The sequence below is a fragment of the Miscanthus floridulus genome, chromosome 2 (assembly GCF_019320115.1).
Source record: "Miscanthus floridulus cultivar M001 chromosome 2, ASM1932011v1, whole genome shotgun sequence".
Lineage (NCBI taxonomy): Eukaryota > Viridiplantae > Streptophyta > Magnoliopsida > Poales > Poaceae > Miscanthus > Miscanthus floridulus.
Genome location: NC_089581.1, coordinates 118,404,132 through 118,423,399, shown reverse-complemented (window position 1 = coordinate 118,423,399; position 19,268 = coordinate 118,404,132). Strand labels below are relative to the sequence as shown.

The 19,268-nt window shown below is 45.0% G+C and overlaps 2 protein-coding genes across 2 annotated transcripts; both read left to right on the top strand.

Moving 5' to 3' along the window:
• Window positions 1-15,756: 15,756 nt before the first annotated feature.
• Window positions 15,757-16,651, top strand: LOC136528491 (probable glutathione S-transferase GSTU6). Its single transcript, XM_066521457.1, has 2 exons — window positions 15,757-16,113; window positions 16,209-16,651. Exons 1-2 carry the CDS (start codon window positions 15,781-15,783, stop codon window positions 16,575-16,577), a joined length of 702 nt encoding a protein of 233 aa, XP_066377554.1. The 5' UTR covers window positions 15,757-15,780; the 3' UTR covers window positions 16,578-16,651.
• Window positions 16,652-18,207: 1,556 nt separating this feature from the next.
• LOC136536933 (probable glutathione S-transferase GSTU6) lies at window positions 18,208-19,024 on the top strand. Its single transcript, XM_066529066.1, has 2 exons — window positions 18,208-18,543; window positions 18,635-19,024. The coding sequence occupies exons 1-2, from the start codon at window positions 18,211-18,213 to the stop codon at window positions 19,022-19,024; spliced, it is 723 nt and encodes a 240-aa protein (XP_066385163.1). The 5' UTR covers window positions 18,208-18,210.
• Window positions 19,025-19,268: the final 244 nt, after the last annotated feature.

The following is a 19,268-nucleotide window of genomic DNA, read 5'->3' as shown; positions in this document are numbered from 1 at the left end:
CGGTGGATTTGATTTAAAGAGATTCAAGTATTCTACTGGGACATCCACAATTAATCGATACATCGTCCTATATTATCCAATCACAACTGGTTTACTGATATCTGGATGACAACTTCTCTTGTAACCCACCTACCATCGCCCTTGAAAACTCTAAGCACGTTTAACAGAAATTAAGTAGATGGATGCAACAAACACAGGGAAATAAACCAAATGCATATTCAAACGGTCTTTATGGGTACATCATACATGCATTCAGTCTCCCATTCACGACACAACATTCACCTTCCCTACGACGGACGATCTCAATAGTACGGACGAAAACAACGGCAAGAGTACAATACCGAAAGACAGCGAAGAACAGCACTACTACTATGGGTACAACATCTCAAGGCAACTAATCTATTTGGAACTACACATCTTCATTCCTAGGCTTGGCAGATTCTTCAACCGCCTTAGCTATGGATCTACATCTTCTCTTGGTGATGGCTGAGTGAGAGGAATCAAGGGCTCTACTTCTGACACTTCCGAAGGTGGAGGTGCTGGCGGCACTGCAACACTGGTCCTCCTTCTTTCAGGTGGGTGGACAGGGATCCCTTCCAAGATCGGGGCATCCTACCTTTTAGCAAACAACTTCCTCTGCTTAGCCCTGGTGATGAGATAGGCCTCCCGCAGTTGATGGACATGCCGATCTTTAGCCTCCTTTAGAGCTTCAGACATGGTAGTGTCCTGGCTCTCAGCAGCCGCAGCACTGGCATCCGCCTCAGCGACCTGCACCTAGAGGATTCAGGTGAAGATCTCAGCTTCCTTCGCCCGTCAGAGGCAGATCCTCAGTTCCAAGACTTGCCGGTCATATTGCTCATCTAGGGCAAGAAGGTATGTGGTCAAATGCACCACAGTAGGACTATCCTCTTGCGCATCCTACCCTTGCAAAGCCTCCATGCGAGCCCTCCATGCCCTCTGATTTCTGTCCAAAGGTGGAAAGAACTGCATGGGGGTACCAGCAATGGGATCCTCATAGAACTAGCAGAGGTACCGCAAGGCTTTGCGGGCCACAACCTGGTAGGTATCGATAAAGCTAAACCTGACTGCGGTCACACTCTAGGCTCCAGTGAGGTCGGGGAACTCCTCACTCTTCCCGATGTAGACGGTAACCTCACACCGATCGGTGCCTTGCTCCTCATACTCATGGCCCTCATACTCGGGACAATCTTTGACTCCAAGCTTTTGTAGGGTGGCATGTAGGATTCTGGGAAAACCCTCAATGTTCAGGTAGTAACTACTAACCCAGGCTCCTGCCATTTCTAGCAGTGGTTGTGAGGAAGGCTGAGCGAAAAGCTGGCTCAAAGGAAAAGCTAAGCGAGCTAAAGTGCGTCGAGTGGTGGTACCAATGGCTAAGCTAGACTCTACTTATAATGGCGGAGTGGTCTATGGTCCTAACACGGTTCACTAGGGTTCCTGCGCGGGATCACTACGAATGAATCGACCAAATTCCGCGCATTCGAGGCGAATGACGTGCGGTGCCATTACTGAGTAGTACGACTGCATGGCAAGGGTCCGACAAGAGCATAGAAAAAGGGTACGAGGAGACGTGGGTCACTACAGGCGTGAACCACGGGCGAATGCGGAGGACGAAGCCATAGTGCATACCTAACTCTAGAACAAGAACGAGTAGGTCATGCACAATATGACACGCGTGACACCTATGGATGGTGTATCTGTCAGCAATGCGACACTATAATGCACAAACAGGATATGCACGAATGCACATCCTATACATCATTTCACTGTTGCCAACATATAGGGAAACCGTTCTTAGCTTTTTGGCACATCTTTCTCTCCCTGTTGGCAACCAACCCCAACCATCGACCACCTCGGGAGCAACGTGCACACAAACAAGCCGTGTCTTAGATGCATGGATGCATGTGTAAGTACAAATGTTCCTGCATGGTCGATGAATTGTTTTTATCTGATGGTAAAGAGGAGAGGCATTAAATGTGTCCACCTTCCTGATTTGTTTTTATCTGATGGTAGCATGGAGGGGAGGCATTAAATGTGTCCACCTGCCCGACTTGTTTTTATCTGATGGTAGCATGGAGGGGAGGCATTAAATGTGTCCACCTGCTTTTGACCCACCCTACATAGGTGAAGATGTCAAGCGCTTTTAAATTTGCTGAGTGAATTTCTGGATAGATTAGGGAATGGCCTCGAACACTGCTCGTCTCGTGCGCGTAAAAATCTTATCGCTTTCCTTTTATTGTTCTCTGCGCCAGACTAAATGGTGGACTACGCCAGGCCCAATGACCTATCCTCCATTACAAAAGGCCTAGCCTAGCCACTTGGTACCACCACTCGGTGAGTCTTAGCTCACCTAGCCTTTCTCCCGAGCAAGCTTCTCGCTCGATCCTTCCTTGTAACCAGCATCCACCAAGGATGGTAGGAGCCTGGGTTAGCAGCTATTGCCTAAACACTGAGGGTTTTTCCAAAATCCTATATGCCACCTTGCAAAAACACGAAGTCAAGGATCACCCCGAGTATGAGGGTCATGAGTATGAGAAGCATGGTACTAAGAAATGTGAGGTTGCCGTCTACATTGGGAAGAGTGAGGAGTTCCTTGATATCACTGAAGCCTGGAACGTGACCGCAATAGGGTTTTGCTTTGTCGACACCTACCAAGTTGTGGCCCGCAAAGCCTTGTGGCATCTTTGCTAGATCTATGAAGAGCCAATTGCTTGTACCCCCATGAAGTTCTTTCCACCTTTGGAAAAGAATCGACGGGTATGGAGGGCTCGCATGGAGGCTTTGCAAGGGCGGGACGTACAAGAAGACAGCCCAACTGTGGTACATCTGGCCACGTATTTGATTGCTCTAGATGAGTAGTATGACCGGCAGGCCTCGGAGCTAAGGAAGTGCCTCCGCTGAGCCAAGGAAACCGAGATCTTCTCCAAGATGCTCAAAGTGCAACTCATTGAGGTGCACGCCAATGTGTCAGCCACAGAAAGTCATGAGACTACCATGGCGAAAGCCCTGAAGGAGGCTGAAGATTGGCACACCCAGCAGCTGGAGGATGCTTATCTGGTCACAAGGGCCAAGCATAGGATGCTTAACACAGAAACACAGGAACCCTTGGTCTTGGAGGAAATCCCTGTCCACCCACCGAAAAGGAGAACCGGTGTTGCAGTACCACTAGCACCTCCACCCTCAAAGGTATTAGAAGTAGAGTCCTTGCTTCCCCTCTCTTAGCCACCACCACGAGAGGAGACAGATCCTTAGCCACTGCAGAAGAAGAACCAACTGAGGCTAGGAATGAAGCCGTTTGGTCCGACGAAGTAGATGAGTTGTCCTAGGGGACATGTACTCATAGTTAGTAGTGCTTTTCATCGCCATCCTCTAGTGTTGTAATCTTTCCATTGTATTTTAGCCGTAGATGTTAAGAACCGTCAGGTCGTAGGATCCAAACAATGTGTCGAGAATGGGAGAGGGAGTGCATGTATGTTGTACTCGTATAAGGGTGTTTTGGACATGCATTTTGCTTTATCCGTTGTGTTTGTTATGTTGATTTACCCTTAGACCTCGTTAGACTTACTTAGGGTTCTCAAGGCAAAAAACAAACGGGTTACAAGAAAAGCAACCATTCAGATGCAAGCAGACCAGCTATGATTGGAAATGAATAGCAAAGGAGGTAACAAATTAAAGTTGCCTTTTTAGAAATACAGTTACATACTGCTGGGAAAAATGACTTAAAATGAATGGCATTTTTTTCATAACGGTACAGTACAATCAGGCAGTAATACCGATGATGCCACTAGTGTTTAGTAGGTAGATCCAACAAAAATTTACCATTACTAAAATTTTACAAATTAAATGTGATTTTCTACGTCACACTTTCATATTTGAATGAAAGCAACTCCCTAGGAACTCAACCAAACTGTTGAGGAAGTGTAATGTACTGGCTTCTGCATTAAGTGTACTTCTGACTCCATCTTGAAATGAGATTGGCTTGGTAGCACCGTCAATCAAACAATCCAAAATACAGACTAGACCTAAGCAATCTCAATCAATCCATTTTGAAATTTGAAGCAGACACGTTTCATCTCAAGAACAAAGAAGCCTTCTCCTGCTGCTGCCAATGGCAAAACAAATGAACACAGTAAACTTGTCACTGTGATGTATCATTGTTGAATCCTCCCAAGTTTCTATTGCATTTCAAGTCCCAAAAATAAAGAGGAACAGGTATGAGGGATACATCTCGACAAAGCCAACCGTGGTCCACAAACAATCCCTACTGTTTACCGGTGTAGATGTCCGAAAAATAAATAGAATGACTCCTCCTCGAGGAACTGCCAGTACAAGCACAATGACAAAAGGTCGCAGCCATCACCTGACTAGTTAACCAAGCCCATGATTTTGTTCACTGTACAGACGAATAACTACTAATACTAATTGTTGGAACTTGAAATCATCTACAGGGGCTTAGCCAGGAGTTTAGGCTACAAAGGAGAATCTTTGTAGCTAGCAGCTGAATAAACACCACTAGTTGCGCCACTAGTTAGTTTTAGAATGGTCCAGGAGCAGGGAATCGGAAATAAGTTCCATCTCCATATCCTGCTACTTTTTAAGATAATTCTGTGCTGTTGATGTGATTATCTTAATGAAGAAGTTTAGAAGCACAAGCCACACCATAGAGTTCCAAACAAATGTAAAAGAGAAATTCCACTGTTTCTCCTGTACCTGGTACAATTGTTGAACCAATAAGAAAGTGAGATGAATAATTAAGGGTACGTAAGACAGGTCATTCAAGCTCAAAGTCAAAGGGTCACAGATTTAAACTGATGGTGCTAACCTCCATTTGTGAGTATGGTGAGACTGGGGCTGGTGGTGATAGGTACTTGTCCTTGGCAGCATGGAGTTTGGCAATCACAGATGGAAGGGTGGCAGAAAACCCAGGAATGTGACCAAATATCCAGATTAACTCCTTTTCAATAAGATACAAGAGCTGATTGTTGCACAGGGACATGATAAAGAGTGTCTGCAAGAGAAGGAAAAATGATGCATGTCAGACCACTATTGGAGTCAAAACCACCTGACAAAAAACAAAATGACTCAAAAATTCAAGAAGTCAGGTACCATAATAAGCTTAACCAGAGGTATCAAAACTAATTTTAGTGAGCGCTTCAGGAATAAGAGTTCATTTTAATTGTCAGCGATTTTATATTCTCTAATTATGGATACTAAATAAACCTACAGAATCAAACCAAATCCAGCTCATCACATTGTGTTCCATTACTGAACTATCATTAGTTTTATTGCAAGTAGGATTTTGAAGAATTAATTATGGGGTAGAGAAATAAACAGGACACAACTCACTGAGCGCTCATCCTATACTAATAGATCAAAGCAACTCATAAGAATCCTGACATAGTTTGTGCTGAAATCATATCCAAGGGGCTAAGCTTTCAAGGCCTAACATGTAAGCTAAAGAGATGTGGAGGCTGCTCAGGCCTCAATTATTCCCAGCAGTTCCTTTTATCTTATATATGATTTGCTTTACTCACAGACTTCCTCAATAAATTTGAGATGAATCATAAGGCGCCAATCTCAAATAGAGAAGGCAAAACTCAGGTACTCATAAAAAATGCTATACATTTTATTATATTGGAAATGAAATTTACTAGCACTGTGGCATCGACTCAGTAATACTTTATCCAACATATATGTAGTAAAGAACCATATAACACCTCACTGTAAATGGTTATTTTCACTCAGCAGGAATTTCAATCTCTCCTTTGGTTTAGCCTGCCTATGATACTACCATGTTTTATATAACTTTCTAACTGGAATGTTCATGTTCACATTATTATGCCAAAACATGCACAAGCAGAGTAGATCTATACCTTGACCTCCATGCCACGCTGAAGTTCTCCTGCATGCAGCCGTCCAATTGCTATTCTTCCTTTGTGCTCATCATATTCAGTATTAGATACCTTCATAGAAGCCAACAATCAAGCATTGATATGGAGGCAATGAAAGATAAGTGCAGATATAGGTTGTGAACACTAAAACATGTTGAGAAGCTAGAAAGTCGTCTCAACAGAAAATTTTTCATGATAAAACAATTGGAGCTTTATAAGCATGAAGCCTGGAAGAAGCAACAAAATAGATAAGGTATTCATATTATGTGTTTGGTGAGTTTCGTGCTCAAATTAGCAATGGCACCCTTTTAGTAGAAATGAGTGAGTGTCCATGTGACACTAGTTTGGGAGAGATCAGCTGTGAACATGAATCGAGATTGGAGACTTAGAAATCCAAGAGTAATAAAAATAATAATAATACAACTATTTCTTGATTGTGAATGTCGGAAGTAATTAATTTTTAATAAAGTTTTCACTTTTAGTGGATGCTAGATATCAGTCATCAACAAGAAACACCTATAAATTAATTTTCCAAGACATGCCTTTCAACATTTTAGGATAACGCTGTTGCTCATATTTGATTCGTATGAAGTAGGGCTATGGAGGCTGTCGGGATCACAACTTGAATAGGCATTTAATCGAACACTTAAACTACAGGTAGCAAAAATCTAGCATACAGAGCAACAAACCATAGCACAGGTTTCTTATCCAAAGGTGAGGAAGGCAGATGGAGTCGTCCCCCCAGATCAACAAGAACCCCAGCAAAGCAATCTTGCTTATCCTTTGTGTCCCCTTTCTAAAACCAACACAATTTGACATTCCAATTCCGTTTGCCTGCTGGAGAGGGGATGGGCTGCAACGCCTAATGAGGAGCAAGAGAAGAGGAGGATGTGGGAACTCACCTGGGCTTCAGAGCCAAGGAGCATCAGCACCAGCGCAGCTGCCATCGCGAGTATAGCATGGAGGAGAGACGAAACCATAAGCTAAGGAAGCCCAAGTAATGTGCAAATCCAAGGCATGTCCATTTACAAAACCACGGGCAACACAGATAAGCCACAAGCCGAATGAAGAAAGGAGAAGGAAGGAAAACACAGGACGTAGGCCCACGGACACGAATCTAGGTCGGGCGTACTATCGGCGATGGCCCTACCACGTGGGTGGCACATGCTTGCCCAGGTGTGGCACAAGGGGCAACCATGCCGGGGGCTGTCGCTCTAGGGGCCACCCACGGCAGTGTGCCGCCCATGTAGGGGCCTGACGTGGCCAGCTCACCCGTCACCGCTCCGAAGCCGCCAGCGTCGGGGGAGGAGAAGAAGAGGACGCCCGTTGCTGCTCTGGGGCAGCCCACGTCAGGGTAGGAGAGGAAGAGGGTGAGGTACCGCCAGATCAAGGCATCGAGTTTCATCGCCGCCGCCGCCGATGGTAAGGAAGAGGGAGCTAGGGTTTCGTCGAGCACACGCGGACCGGCAGGACGAGGCAACGCCGGGGGAGAGCAGGGGCTCAGACGTGGCCACGGCCACCAGCGTTGGACGGCGCACCATGGCGCTGTGCCGGGGGACGCTGCTGCACCGCGCATAGGGTGCGGGGAGCCTCGGCGGTCGCGACGAGGAGCGAGGGAGAGAGCGAGAGCATGGAGAGGAGAAAGAGGAGGGGAGGAGCAGAGCTGTTGTTGCCTACCATTTACACGAGAGAGAGAAAGAGGAAGGAGCACCATTTTACATGAGAGGACCATGGTGGAGCCCAGCTCTGCAAAGCAAGCAAGGCCCCAGCAGCATGCATGCACACGTACTCATATGCGTGCCGACCACCATGCTAATTAGGCACCAGCCATGCATGTCGAGAATCCACCATCCCCTGCTATGTGCCACCGTCCATTTGTGTGCCGGGTACAATCACTAGGGAAGCGATACTTCATTGAATGCGTCCACTTGCTTCATCTATCCACTGCTAAATACACGGAGGAAGACCGGTTGTGACGTGCTTCATCTGAGTCGTGGAATTTCTATCTAACGCACCAAATAAACAGAACGTACGTGGACACCCCTAGGAGGCCACCGATTCGACGTGCCTTCATATCTTTAATTGCAAGCGTCATGGAGGCCTGCGTCACCCACCTGCATGGGCGGCTCGGGCATAGGAAACCATAGTCGCCGCCACCGCTGCTGCCCCAACACCACCTCCTCCCTTCCCCTTGCCGCCACCAGAGGGAGCTACCTAGAAGCCTAGGTGCGGGTCGTGAGCTCTCCATGTGGGGGCCATGCTCAGTATCTGGCTCTCTTCCCCATGTCCGGCAAGCTCTGGTGGCCTTCGAGGTGGATCCACTACTTCCACCTCTGAAACCTCCAAGCATTCCTCTTCCCTATCTCCAGCAACCATCGGCGGCCATCGATGTGGACCCGGCCTCCTCGGCCATAGATCCGTGTCCTCAGGGCTGGATCCACTGGCTCCAGCCAATTGGACAAGGCGGCGGCAGGTGCTCCACCATCCCGGAGCGGCTCATCCGGATCCATGTCCTTAGGCCTAGAACCACTAGCTCTGGCTGGCAGGATGAGGCCGTGCCCTACATGGCTAGGTAGGTGGCACTTCTGCCAGGTCCATTGTGCACCTTGTGGTGACAGGCTGCCTCCTGGGTATGCAGCTGCTGCTGCCCACCATCGAGACGGCATTCCTCCCCTTTGTCGGAGCCCCTTTCCTTCCTCTACTGGTGCTAGTCCCGGCATCCGTGCCAAAACTATGGAGCTGCCACTCACTTTAGCTTTGGGGCTCATGGAATAGAGTATGCCTGCAGTGCTCGACCATGTAGCGAAAGCGCCACGCGGTGCGCGGGGAGGTGCAGGCTGCACCTCCACTTGGTCCTCCAGTGCCATGGTTCATCCATGGGCTAATGTGCAACAAATCATCCTCTCTTGCAGAACATCGCCCCATGTTACCCATGTGGGGTCGTACCTCTTGCTTCCCCCTTCATTCGTTCATCTCTTAAGCCTAAGTGGCGACAGCATGGCTAGCATTGCGAGTTGGCTCCTATCATGGCCTAGTGACTATCCGCCTTCGACGCCTCTGCTCCATCGGCGATCTCCTATTGGTGGTTGATAGAAGTTCTATAACCTCTAGGTGCAGATCAATGGGTAAATGCTTTGCTTAGATGGGTAAACTTGGTGGTGTACCTCGCCCTAGGCCATCGTTACCTAGAGTGAATCCTGTCTGAGTCCCCTCGAGTCAGTGTAGTGCAGTGGCACCGGCGAGAATGTTGGAGGTGTAGCGTCCCAGTGGTGGCACTGCAGAGGCGACGGTGAAGTCGATGGGGCTTCCCATCGCTGGCAGCACCCTTCTCTTTAGATCGGATAGGGTTAGAACATTGATGGGGGTCTAACAGCTCAGGGAAACCTCATACCTTGTGTCCCGACCCCCACCTCTCTTTTATGGTGATGCGCGACAGGGGCCCACCAACCATAGAGTGGTTGGACACCCCCGATCAGGGCAATGATCCAAGGGCCCAATTGGCCGTTGGGCCAATTGGTGAAGATCAAACTAACATTCTCCCCCTTGTTCTCAATTTATTCCTTAAACTTAACTTACTTACTTTATCTTATTCCCATTCTATCATAGATCAGTGCATAGAGCGTGTCTCATCTTCACGGTCTGTTGCCATTAGATTAAACAGCTACAACACACCTCTCTATTTTGAAATAGATACTCAACTAGGCCCTTAGTATCCAGAAATTATAGGCTTTCCCATAAACCCATGTCGACTGTGTGTTCTCTGAACGCACTGGGTGGTTAGCATTTGGTAAACGGATCCATAAGTACTTACTCATTACTTATGTGTTCAATGCTTTTAAAATAATTCTAGATTTTCTCCTTTACAAAATATACCTTAGTGTCAATGTGTTTGGCAGCACACTTGACTTGTTGTGTTAGGAGTTAACTTACTTTAAATGGTTATTGTTGTTGTCTACCATTGTTAAATCCGAGTACAAATTTCCTTAACCTCCTTTTGCCTATTCCTTAAGCCTCATGACAAGCTATACTATGGTATGCATCACTGATGACACCGCAACTATTTCTTTAGAGCTTTTCCATAATAATACTCCAACTACGAGTGTAAGCAACTGTTGTGGATTTTACTACATATCTCACCAAGACTTAACTTTTGTACCCTCAAATATTTGAGAGTTCTTATTCTTTCTTACTCAGCATGAGGCCTATAATACATTGCAAAATTGCAAGACATTCTCAACTCAATTCCAGTGATCTATATCTAAACTGAACTTCTGCCAAAATATCTCGGATACTTAAACTACGTCAGGGTAAGTTCTTACTTGTACTTGTACACTCAGCAAGCTTTCAACAACCGAAGCATATGGAACCATGTTTATTTGATCAATCTCATATCGGTTCCTGAAACACTTAGAGTTCCCAAAACTATTACCCTTGACTATAGGAGCAGGCGTAGGTTTACTCGCATGCATACTTTACTTCTCTAGAATCTTTTCTAAGTATGCCTTTGCGATAATCCTAATACTCCATTTTCTTCAATCTTGGTGAATTTTGATTCCTAGAACCAATGACGCTTCACCAAGATCATTCACATTGAAACTTGAGGACAAAACTTCTTCTTCTCCAATGACAGATTAACATCACTACTAGTGAGTAGAATGTTATCTATTCACAGGATGTGGAAAAAGAATTTTCCATTCTTGAACTTCACATAAACGCTATTGTCCTTCTCATTTTTCTTAAAATCCAAACTTTCTCATTGTTTCATCAACTTCAAATACTACTGTCTAGAGACTTATTTTTAACCCATAAATAGATTTCCACAGGCGGCATCCCATATGTTCTTTTCTTCTATGATAAAACCTTTTGGGTTGTGCCATCTAATCGTTTTCATATAAAACTCCGTGGAGGAATGCCGTCTTTACATCCATCTGATGTAACTATAAATCGTAATGTGCCATTAAACACCATTATGATTCTAAAATCCTTACATAAGACTAGAGAGAAAACTCTCATTGTAATCTTTTCATTCTTTTTGCTTAAAGCATATTGCCACAAGTCATGTTTTATACCTTTCTACATCCCCTTTGGAGTCACATTTTGTCTTGTAGACCCATTAATAGCCTACTATTTTGGCTCCATTAGGAATTACTTCTAAGTCCCAAACATCATTGGTATTCTTTGAATTTATTTCAACTTCCATAACTTCTTGCCATTTAAACGAGTAAACGCTTCTTATAACTTCTTCAAATGAGGTGGGATCACCCTTCATTTGAATTTCTTTACTAACAGACTTTATAGTTATTAGAAACTGGTTTACTAATTCTTTGAGACCTTCTAGGGCCTCAACTACTGGCACTTTCATATGGGGCTGTTGTTGCCCTTCATTGCCAAGAGGCAATTGATTGTATAGGCTCATGTATCACAAGATCCTTGTTTACATTATTTATCTTCTTCGAAGAGCCAACAACAGGTGTCGTATAAGTCATACAACATCAACAGGTATTGAGAAATTCATTGTTTTGAATCACTGAAGTGGGCACGCAGTCCTGCTTCTCTTCAAGTCTTAGGTCTCTACATACCATGCTTCCCTAGATCTTTCCATCTTTTCTAAAGATAGTGTATCTTCAAATATCTTATTTTGGGTTTAATCTGTTAAAATTTCATATGGTGCTTTAAGCACCAGCTTAACATCTTTGAGACTGACTACTCTATTTTCCTGTCAAAAGTTTAAAAGGTCTAGGAATTTAGCTATTTCTCTGCTTAGGGGTATCATTGTTGTAACCGTTGTACTCCTCCAACGGTCACATTCATCTTAATTAATCTTTATTTCACTCTTAATGAAGAGTATCTTTCTTAATTGATCTTTATATTCTTCCCCTCGAAATATGGTATGAACTTTATTGCCATAATTTCGATAACTATTCTGAAAGCCTATAAACGAGGAGACACTTATAACTTCATTCACATGATTGTGTCATGTAAACAAAGTTATTTCTTGATCCATTTAGGAGTACACTTTTCTTAATTCACTTTAAGAACTCAATGATGTCTTTCATTAGCAGTACTTTTGCAAGTCACGCTTGCATCTTTTCTTATCCTTTGGTTAGTATTGACCATGACGATGTATTTCTATTGTGCCATGGTCAATACTAGGATAGCCTAAGAGCTATCCAAACTTCTCTCGCTATGCGGGATACAAAACATGTGAATCATCACAAAACTTGTCCCGACATGTAGGATTGACTACCATAAGTACTATGCCAAAATTTCTCCCCATGCGGGATACATCTATACAAAAACTTAGTCATAATGACTAAAACATTCACTTATGTTTTATTTTCCAATTAAATCTTCTTATTGGTTCCAATTTAATCAGAAAATTAGTAAACTAACAAAAAACTGTCCTAAACTGGCTTGATTCAAGCCTTTTCATTCACATACCCCAGCATTACAGCCCGTTGGCATGCAGCCGAGTGATCTCGTCTGTTAAAAATAAAACATACAATATGCTTCTGCATTAATTCTATATCACAATTGGGCAGAAAATAGAATTAATGCATAAAACTCAGAAATTAACTTGAAATCCATATAACTACTCTTCATAATTAAATTCTTCCATTGGTTTGAATTTAATTGGAAGATTATCAACTTCATTGCAGCGGAAACATGTTAATAAAATACATTCTATTAGTTCAGTAGCATTTCTTGGTCCTTATCTACTCTCTAAAAAATTGACCATATTGGTGTGAAATCTATCAGAGATTTAAACCTTAAACTTAAATTTATTATAATATTATCATCATCAATGTTGGTCAGAAAATAACAATACCATAATCTTACATAAATAAAAATGGACTACTCCTCTAATTAATTTTTTCTGTTGGTTCTAATTTAATTAGAGGATCAACATAATCATAATTTTCTAAATATAACTGTTTTTCAAATTAAATTCTCCCGTCGGTTCGAATTTAATTGAAAGATAATAAACATTAAACTTTGCAGCGAAAACTTAAAACATAATTGGTGATTTTTTACCTATAGGAAAAATTCGTTTGCTAATTTTCTTGAGCCATTAATCATTCTCTAGGAAATAAACATTTACTAGAAAAAGAAAAACAAAAAATAATTCATTCTTTACTCTGCGCTTGGCCCAGCAGCAAAAACTGACCCAGTCTGCTCTGCTGACACGCGCACTGTGCCTCCAAGGCTGCAACCTAAGCCTGGGCTAACAAAGTCGCCCACCCGCGCGCTCCCGCATAGGCCGGACCCTGGTCCGATCAGCACTGGCCGTTCATCTGAAATCGACGGTCGTCCTCGTGTCTCGGGTGATCAAAAGCGCGCCGCTGCCGGTGCACCCGAAACCCTAATTCCATTTTCCTCCCTCCCTTTCTCTCACTCTAGCACGCAGCGACCGAGAGCGAGAGCGCAGTGGAGCATGGCGCCGTTGTCGGCCCTCTCGCTAGCGCGCACGCTCCCCAATGGGTGAATGCGCCGCTGTCGAGGGGCCTAGCCGTGGCGCCCTTCGCTAGAGCCTGCACAAGACAAACGAGTAGCTACCCCACTCGACCTTCTTCTCGCGTGCCGGTGAGGCGGCAGCGTGGTGCACGACGAGGTAGGCCTCTTCCCTCTTTCCCCTTCTTCTTCTCCACCTGGATCTTGCTTCGCTCTTCTCAGATTTGTCCGATTTGGGGATTAGGGTTTGGTTAGGGTTAGGGTTTCGCTCACTGTTCTTCTTCTCCGATGGACTAGGGTTCGGGTTAGTGCTTGGGGTTTGAGTTAGGGTTCAAACCTTCTGTCTCTTTGCTTCTTCCCCTTCCCCGGTCATAGATTCGGCCGGTTAGGGTTTAGCCGAACCCATAGTTCATCTTCCCCGCCTGCTTTTTGCGAGTTAGGGTTAGGGTACATGTCTGGGTCGATCCGAACTAGGCCAAATTGAGCCCTCTTTCTATTGCTTTTCTTCCCCTTCTTTCTTTCTCTTACCCCACGTGCCCACGGCAACTCGAGGTGGCTTCCTTCCCGCACGCTGTGCGGTGTTCTTCTTCCCTCGCGACGACGGTGGTTACTATGGCGGAGGAGCCCTGGTGAGCCCCCCCTGTCTCATCTTGGATTAGGGTTAGGATCCCTTGTTTCTTGATTTCTTTTCTATTTTCTACCCCAAACTAGATCTACACCCTAGAAAGCCTGGTCTGATACCTTTGATAGAAGTTCTATAACCTTTAGGTGTAGATCAATGGGTAAATGCATTGCTTAGATGGGGAAACTTGGAGGTATACCTCGCCCTAGGTCATCGTTACCTAGAGTGAATCATGTCCGAGTCCCCTCGAGTCGATGTAGTAGTTGCAGTGGCACCGGCAAGGATGTTGGAGGCGTAGCGTCCCGGTGGTGGCACTACAGAGGCGAAGGTGAAGTCAGTGGGGCCTCCCGTCACTGACAGCACCCTTCTCTTTAGATCAGATAGGGTTAGAACATCGGTGTGGGGTCTAGCGGCTCAGGGGAAACTCGTACCTTGTGCCCCAGCCCCCACCTCTCTTTTATGGTGCTATACGACGGGGGCCCACCAACCATAGAGTGGTTGGACGCCCTCGATTAGGACGTTGATCCAAAGGCCCAATTGGCTGTTGGGTGGAGATCAAACTTACAGTGGTATCATCAAATCTTATGCTGGGTGGTCTACCTCTTCCGTCATTCCCCTTCAAAGATTTCTCCTCTTGTTTTGGCGTTGGATCATGGTACGTGGACCCCGGATGTGCTGCGAAAGGTGTTGCCTTAGCCGACCCCCTGATCAAGCCGGCCGAGGCACTTCTCAGGTCCGCAAAAAGTCGGCTTAGCTGACTCCCCCTGTAAAGTCTAAACCGATTCATTTTCAAATCGGTTTTTGCATGTTTTCGATGTGGTAAACTTGGAGAACGTGATTTGAACTTGTTTCCTACTGCTGTAAGACCACCCCATCTACATATAAAAGAAGGTCACGGCCAATTGGGTTCCCAACTATCCAATCATCAAAAAAAACATCTACTACACCCTTTACCCCTTTTCCTACCCCTCTTGCTGTTCATCACGTCTCTCAACAAGATTCGGTGGTGTTTTAGGTTGCCTTGCTGGTCCCAGGACACCCTCCACATGCTCCTCCCCTATGGGTCTTCGTGGGAGAAGTTCAAGAGTCTATCAAGTCAAGAACGGGCTCAACATTGGGCATCGATCATGCTCGTGCTCTTGGTGGTTGTGGGCTGATTTGCAACCCCATTGGGCCCATGAAAGAGGAATATCAAGCAAGGACCAGCAGCCATTGGAGCATCGATTATTAGAACCAAAAACAGGTCCTTCCTCTCATGGCGTATCTCTAGCTAATTCTTGCTCTAGTTCTTGAAAACAAATAACAAACATGGATTATCCTATTTGTCTAGCCAAACAGGAACAAAGATCGTCTCCAAAAACGAGACATAAAAAGAAAACAGTGATTGCATTATGGTTTTGTGTACCACATTCTAAGCTTGTACTCGAGGAAATTTTTCACAGCATGGACCAGGCCATGCTGGAGTTACGCTAACAGCCTGTCAGTCCGGACAGTGACATGGAACGTTTAGTTTACTTTCTAGGCTTCTTCCCCAAGAAGAGTTGAACAAATCTGAACAGTTCCATATTCCAACACTGTTTACTAGTATCTCCTATTTGGAAGTTGAATCGCCCCCAAAATGAACAAATAAACTAAGCAACCGTATCGTTGGCAATATCACGTCCAAGCAGATGGGATCCATACCCAGCCTCCAAAATACTATATGTCTATATATGCGGTCTCTCTTGCTCCACTGGACTCAACAACGCAGCACAAAAGAGCAGAAGCTAGAAACCGAGCTGAGAAGAAGAGTGGAAAATGGCCGGAGGAGGTGATGGTGAACTCAAGCTGCTGGGCATGTGGGCGAGCCCGTTCGTCCTGCGGGTGAAGCTCGCGCTCAGCTTCAAGGGCCTGAGCTACGCGTACGTAGAGGAGGACCTCTTCGGCAGCAAGAGCGAGCTGCTCCTCAAGTCCAACCCGGTGCACAACAAGGTGCCCGTTCTTATCCATAACGGCAAGCCTGTTTGTGAGTCACAGATCATCGTGCAGTACATCGATGAGGTCTATACTGGCACAGGCCCCTCCCTCCTCCCAGCTGACCCCTACGAACGTGCCATGGCGAGATTCTGGGCCACCTTCATTGACGACAAGGTTAGTAGCACTACCTCTTCTATCCCTGCATTCCAATTTGTATCCATCAATTCAGTTCAAGTTTTTATGCTGACCGACGTGTGTATATATTGCAGCTCCTGGCCTCATGGGTGCAGGCTAGCAGGGGAAAGACTATGGAGGAGAAGATGGAGAGGTTGAAGCCTACGTTCGCGGCGATCGAGACTCTAGAGGCTGCCTTCGGGGAGTGCTCCAAGGGGAAGCCCTTCTTCGGCGGAGACAGCGTCGGGTACTTGGACGTCATGCTTGGCGGCCTAGTGGCATGGGTTCATGCCTCCACAGCGCGCCATGGTTTGGAGCTCTTTGATGCCTCCAGGAGCCCACTGCTAAACGCATGGGTGGAGCGCTTCAGTGTGCTGGATGAGACGAGGGCGGTCCTGCCGGATATTGACAGGCTAGTCGAGTACGCCAAGATGAGGGAGGCCCAGGCTGTAGACGCGAATTGATGTTGATGAACCGAACTTCGGTATTGCTGGTGAAAACTGTACGATATGTAATAAAAAACAGATACGTACAATGACGTCGGTGTCTCATTATCTGTGCGTTAACCCATAAATATATACAATTTCTTTGCAACAATATGTTTTTTTTTTCTATACTTCATGTCATCAACTGTGATTTTGGAAATAGATTTTTTACTAGGTAGTACTACTGATTTTAAAAGTTATCCTGAGGTACTAGTAGACCTTTAAAAAAAAGAAGTGAATGCACCATTTTTCTGCTTACTAGTACTTACTACCTAAACTTCTCCAAGGATTTGAACAAATCCTGAATGGTTCCAAATTGCAGCATTGATTGGTCCAACCTCCAGCGGACACTATAGAAAAGAACGAAATAATGTACTTCTCCATCACAAAGTATGGAGCTAGAGTTTTATCTACAATTTATTTAAGTGGACTTTCTGCTCATTTAACCAGTTGACCGTTGAATGATTCCATTGCATACGAGGGAGGCCCAGGCTGCAGACGCGAATTGATGTTGATGAACCGGACTGGTGTCTAATATTAAAACAAAGGATTGATTTTAACAACGGATTGATTTTTTTCCATCCTTTTTCCCTTTTTTATCATATAAATATTAAAACAAATAATAGATATAATAATAATAGTATGAACAGTTGGAATTTTGAGTACAAACAAAACTAATCCTATTAGTCTGATTTAGCCCGTTGATCCAACTAATAAAATCTTGAACGTGAACTACAATCTAAAACAGCTTGTTGTCCATATCAGTTTAAATAAATGTGTCTAATATGCATGTACCAAAGTAATATTAAAGTGATGATATAAAATTAGCTTATATTATGAATGTCATAGTTATCATAAAATTAATAAATTATAGCTTTAAAATTCTATAGAAAGAGTGAAATGTAAATATATATGTATCATTTCGGTTCTTAATTTCCATGAATATCTGATAGTTTTTTTTTCTCCCGTTGCAACGCACGGACATATTTACTAGCATATACAATTTCTTTGCAACAATATGATTTTTTTATACTTCATGCCTTCACTTACTCCCTTTGTTCTAAAATAAGTGTTATTCTGGCTTCCCGAAGTATTAAATGTTTTTACTACGCATGCTACTTTTTTTAAGAGGTATCTTGAGATACTAGTAGTAGACCTTGAAAAAAAATGCAGAGAAGAAGGCACCATTTTTCTGCTTACTACTTCCTAAACTTCTTCTCCAAGGATTTGAACAAATCATCAATGGTTCCAAATTCCAACATTGATTGAATGGACACTATAGTCTATAGAGAAGAATAAAATAATGCACTATCTCAAAGCATGGAGCTAGTGAGTTTTATCTACAATTTATTCAAGTGGACTTTCTGTTCATTTGACCAGTTGACAGTTGAATGTTCCATTGGATAAGTTTATTTAATCGAGTACCATTATATTTCTGAGGACCAATGAAGATCCATTTCAATGCAAGATCACTCTTCAACTAATTTAGTGTGGAGAATGGCATTGCTCACACAGTGGCGTATATATGTACACCTGTCGCTCGGACCCTGATTAAGAACACAACAGAGGCACAAGCAAAAAGGAGTTAAACCTTTCGTGAACAAAGCAGAGAATGGCTGGAGGAGGAGAGGAGCTGAAGCTGCTCGGTACGTGGGCGAGCCCGTTTGTGATCAGAGTGAAGCTTGCGCTCAGCTTCAAGGGCCTGAGCTATGAGAACCTCGAGGAGGAGGACCTCTACTACAACAAGAGCGAGCTGCTCCTCAAGTCCAACCCGGTGCACAAGCAGGTCCCCGTGCTCATCCACAACGGTAGGTCCATCTGCGAATCCCAGCTTATCGTGCAATACATCGACGAGGCCTTCAGCACCAATGGCCCCTCTCTCCTCGCCGTCGAGCCCTACGAACGTGCCATGGCTCGCTTCTGGGCCGCGTACATTGACGACAAGGTACTGATTACTGAATCTGTGGATGCAAGTGTTCACCAATGGTGCTAATTTGCTCAAACATACTGATGGATCGAGCGCGTACGTCTTGCAGCTGTTTGCCTCGGCATTTCAGGTGAGGAGGGCAAAGACAGAGGAGGAAAAGGCCGAGGCACTGAAGCAGACGTTCGCGGCGGTGGAGACCCTGGAGGCAGCCTTCAAGGACCTCTCCAAGGGGAAGCCTTTCTTCGGTGGTGACAGCGTGGGGTACCTGGACATCGTGCTTGGGGGCCTCATACCGATGGTTTACTACGGCGAGGCGCGCTATGGCATCGAGCTCTTTGACGACACTAGGACCCCGCTCTTGGTGGCGTGGGTGGAGCGCTTTGGGGCATTGGATGCCGCCAAAGCAATCCTGCCGGACGTCGACAAGCTGGTCGAGTACACCAAGATGAAGCAGGCACGAGCTGCAGCCATGGCCACGGACACTAGTAGTAGCAACTAAAATCGGTTCAATGATTTAACGGCCATTTGAGCGTGTGAACGATAAAAAATTCTACTACTTCTTCGCAGAACCACTACTACAAAAATGATTTTGCGAGGCAGTACCCAAACATTATTAACATAGGCGGTCACAAAATCCAACCGCCTCAGAAAATGTCGGACGATTTTCGGAAGCGGATGTTTTCATTTACGGAGGCGGTCAAGTTTGCTCGCCTCGTAAAACCGATTTACGGAGGCGGTTATTT

What these genes read in the sequence shown, in the direction of transcription:
- LOC136528491 (XM_066521457.1), top strand. Translation starts at nt 15,781, where the DNA reads ATGGCCGGAGGAGGTGATGGTGAACTCAAGCTGCTGGGCATGTGGGCG. An exon ending in CCACCTTCATTGACGACAAG is followed by an intron (nt 16,114 to 16,208) that starts GTTAGTAGCACT and finishes TATATATTGCAG; the next exon opens with CTCCTGGCCTCATGGGTGCA.
- LOC136536933 (XM_066529066.1), top strand. Translation starts at nt 18,211, where the DNA reads ATGGCTGGAGGAGGAGAGGAGCTGAAGCTGCTCGGTACGTGGGCGAGC. An exon ending in CCGCGTACATTGACGACAAG is followed by an intron (nt 18,544 to 18,634) that starts GTACTGATTACT and finishes TACGTCTTGCAG; the next exon opens with CTGTTTGCCTCGGCATTTCA.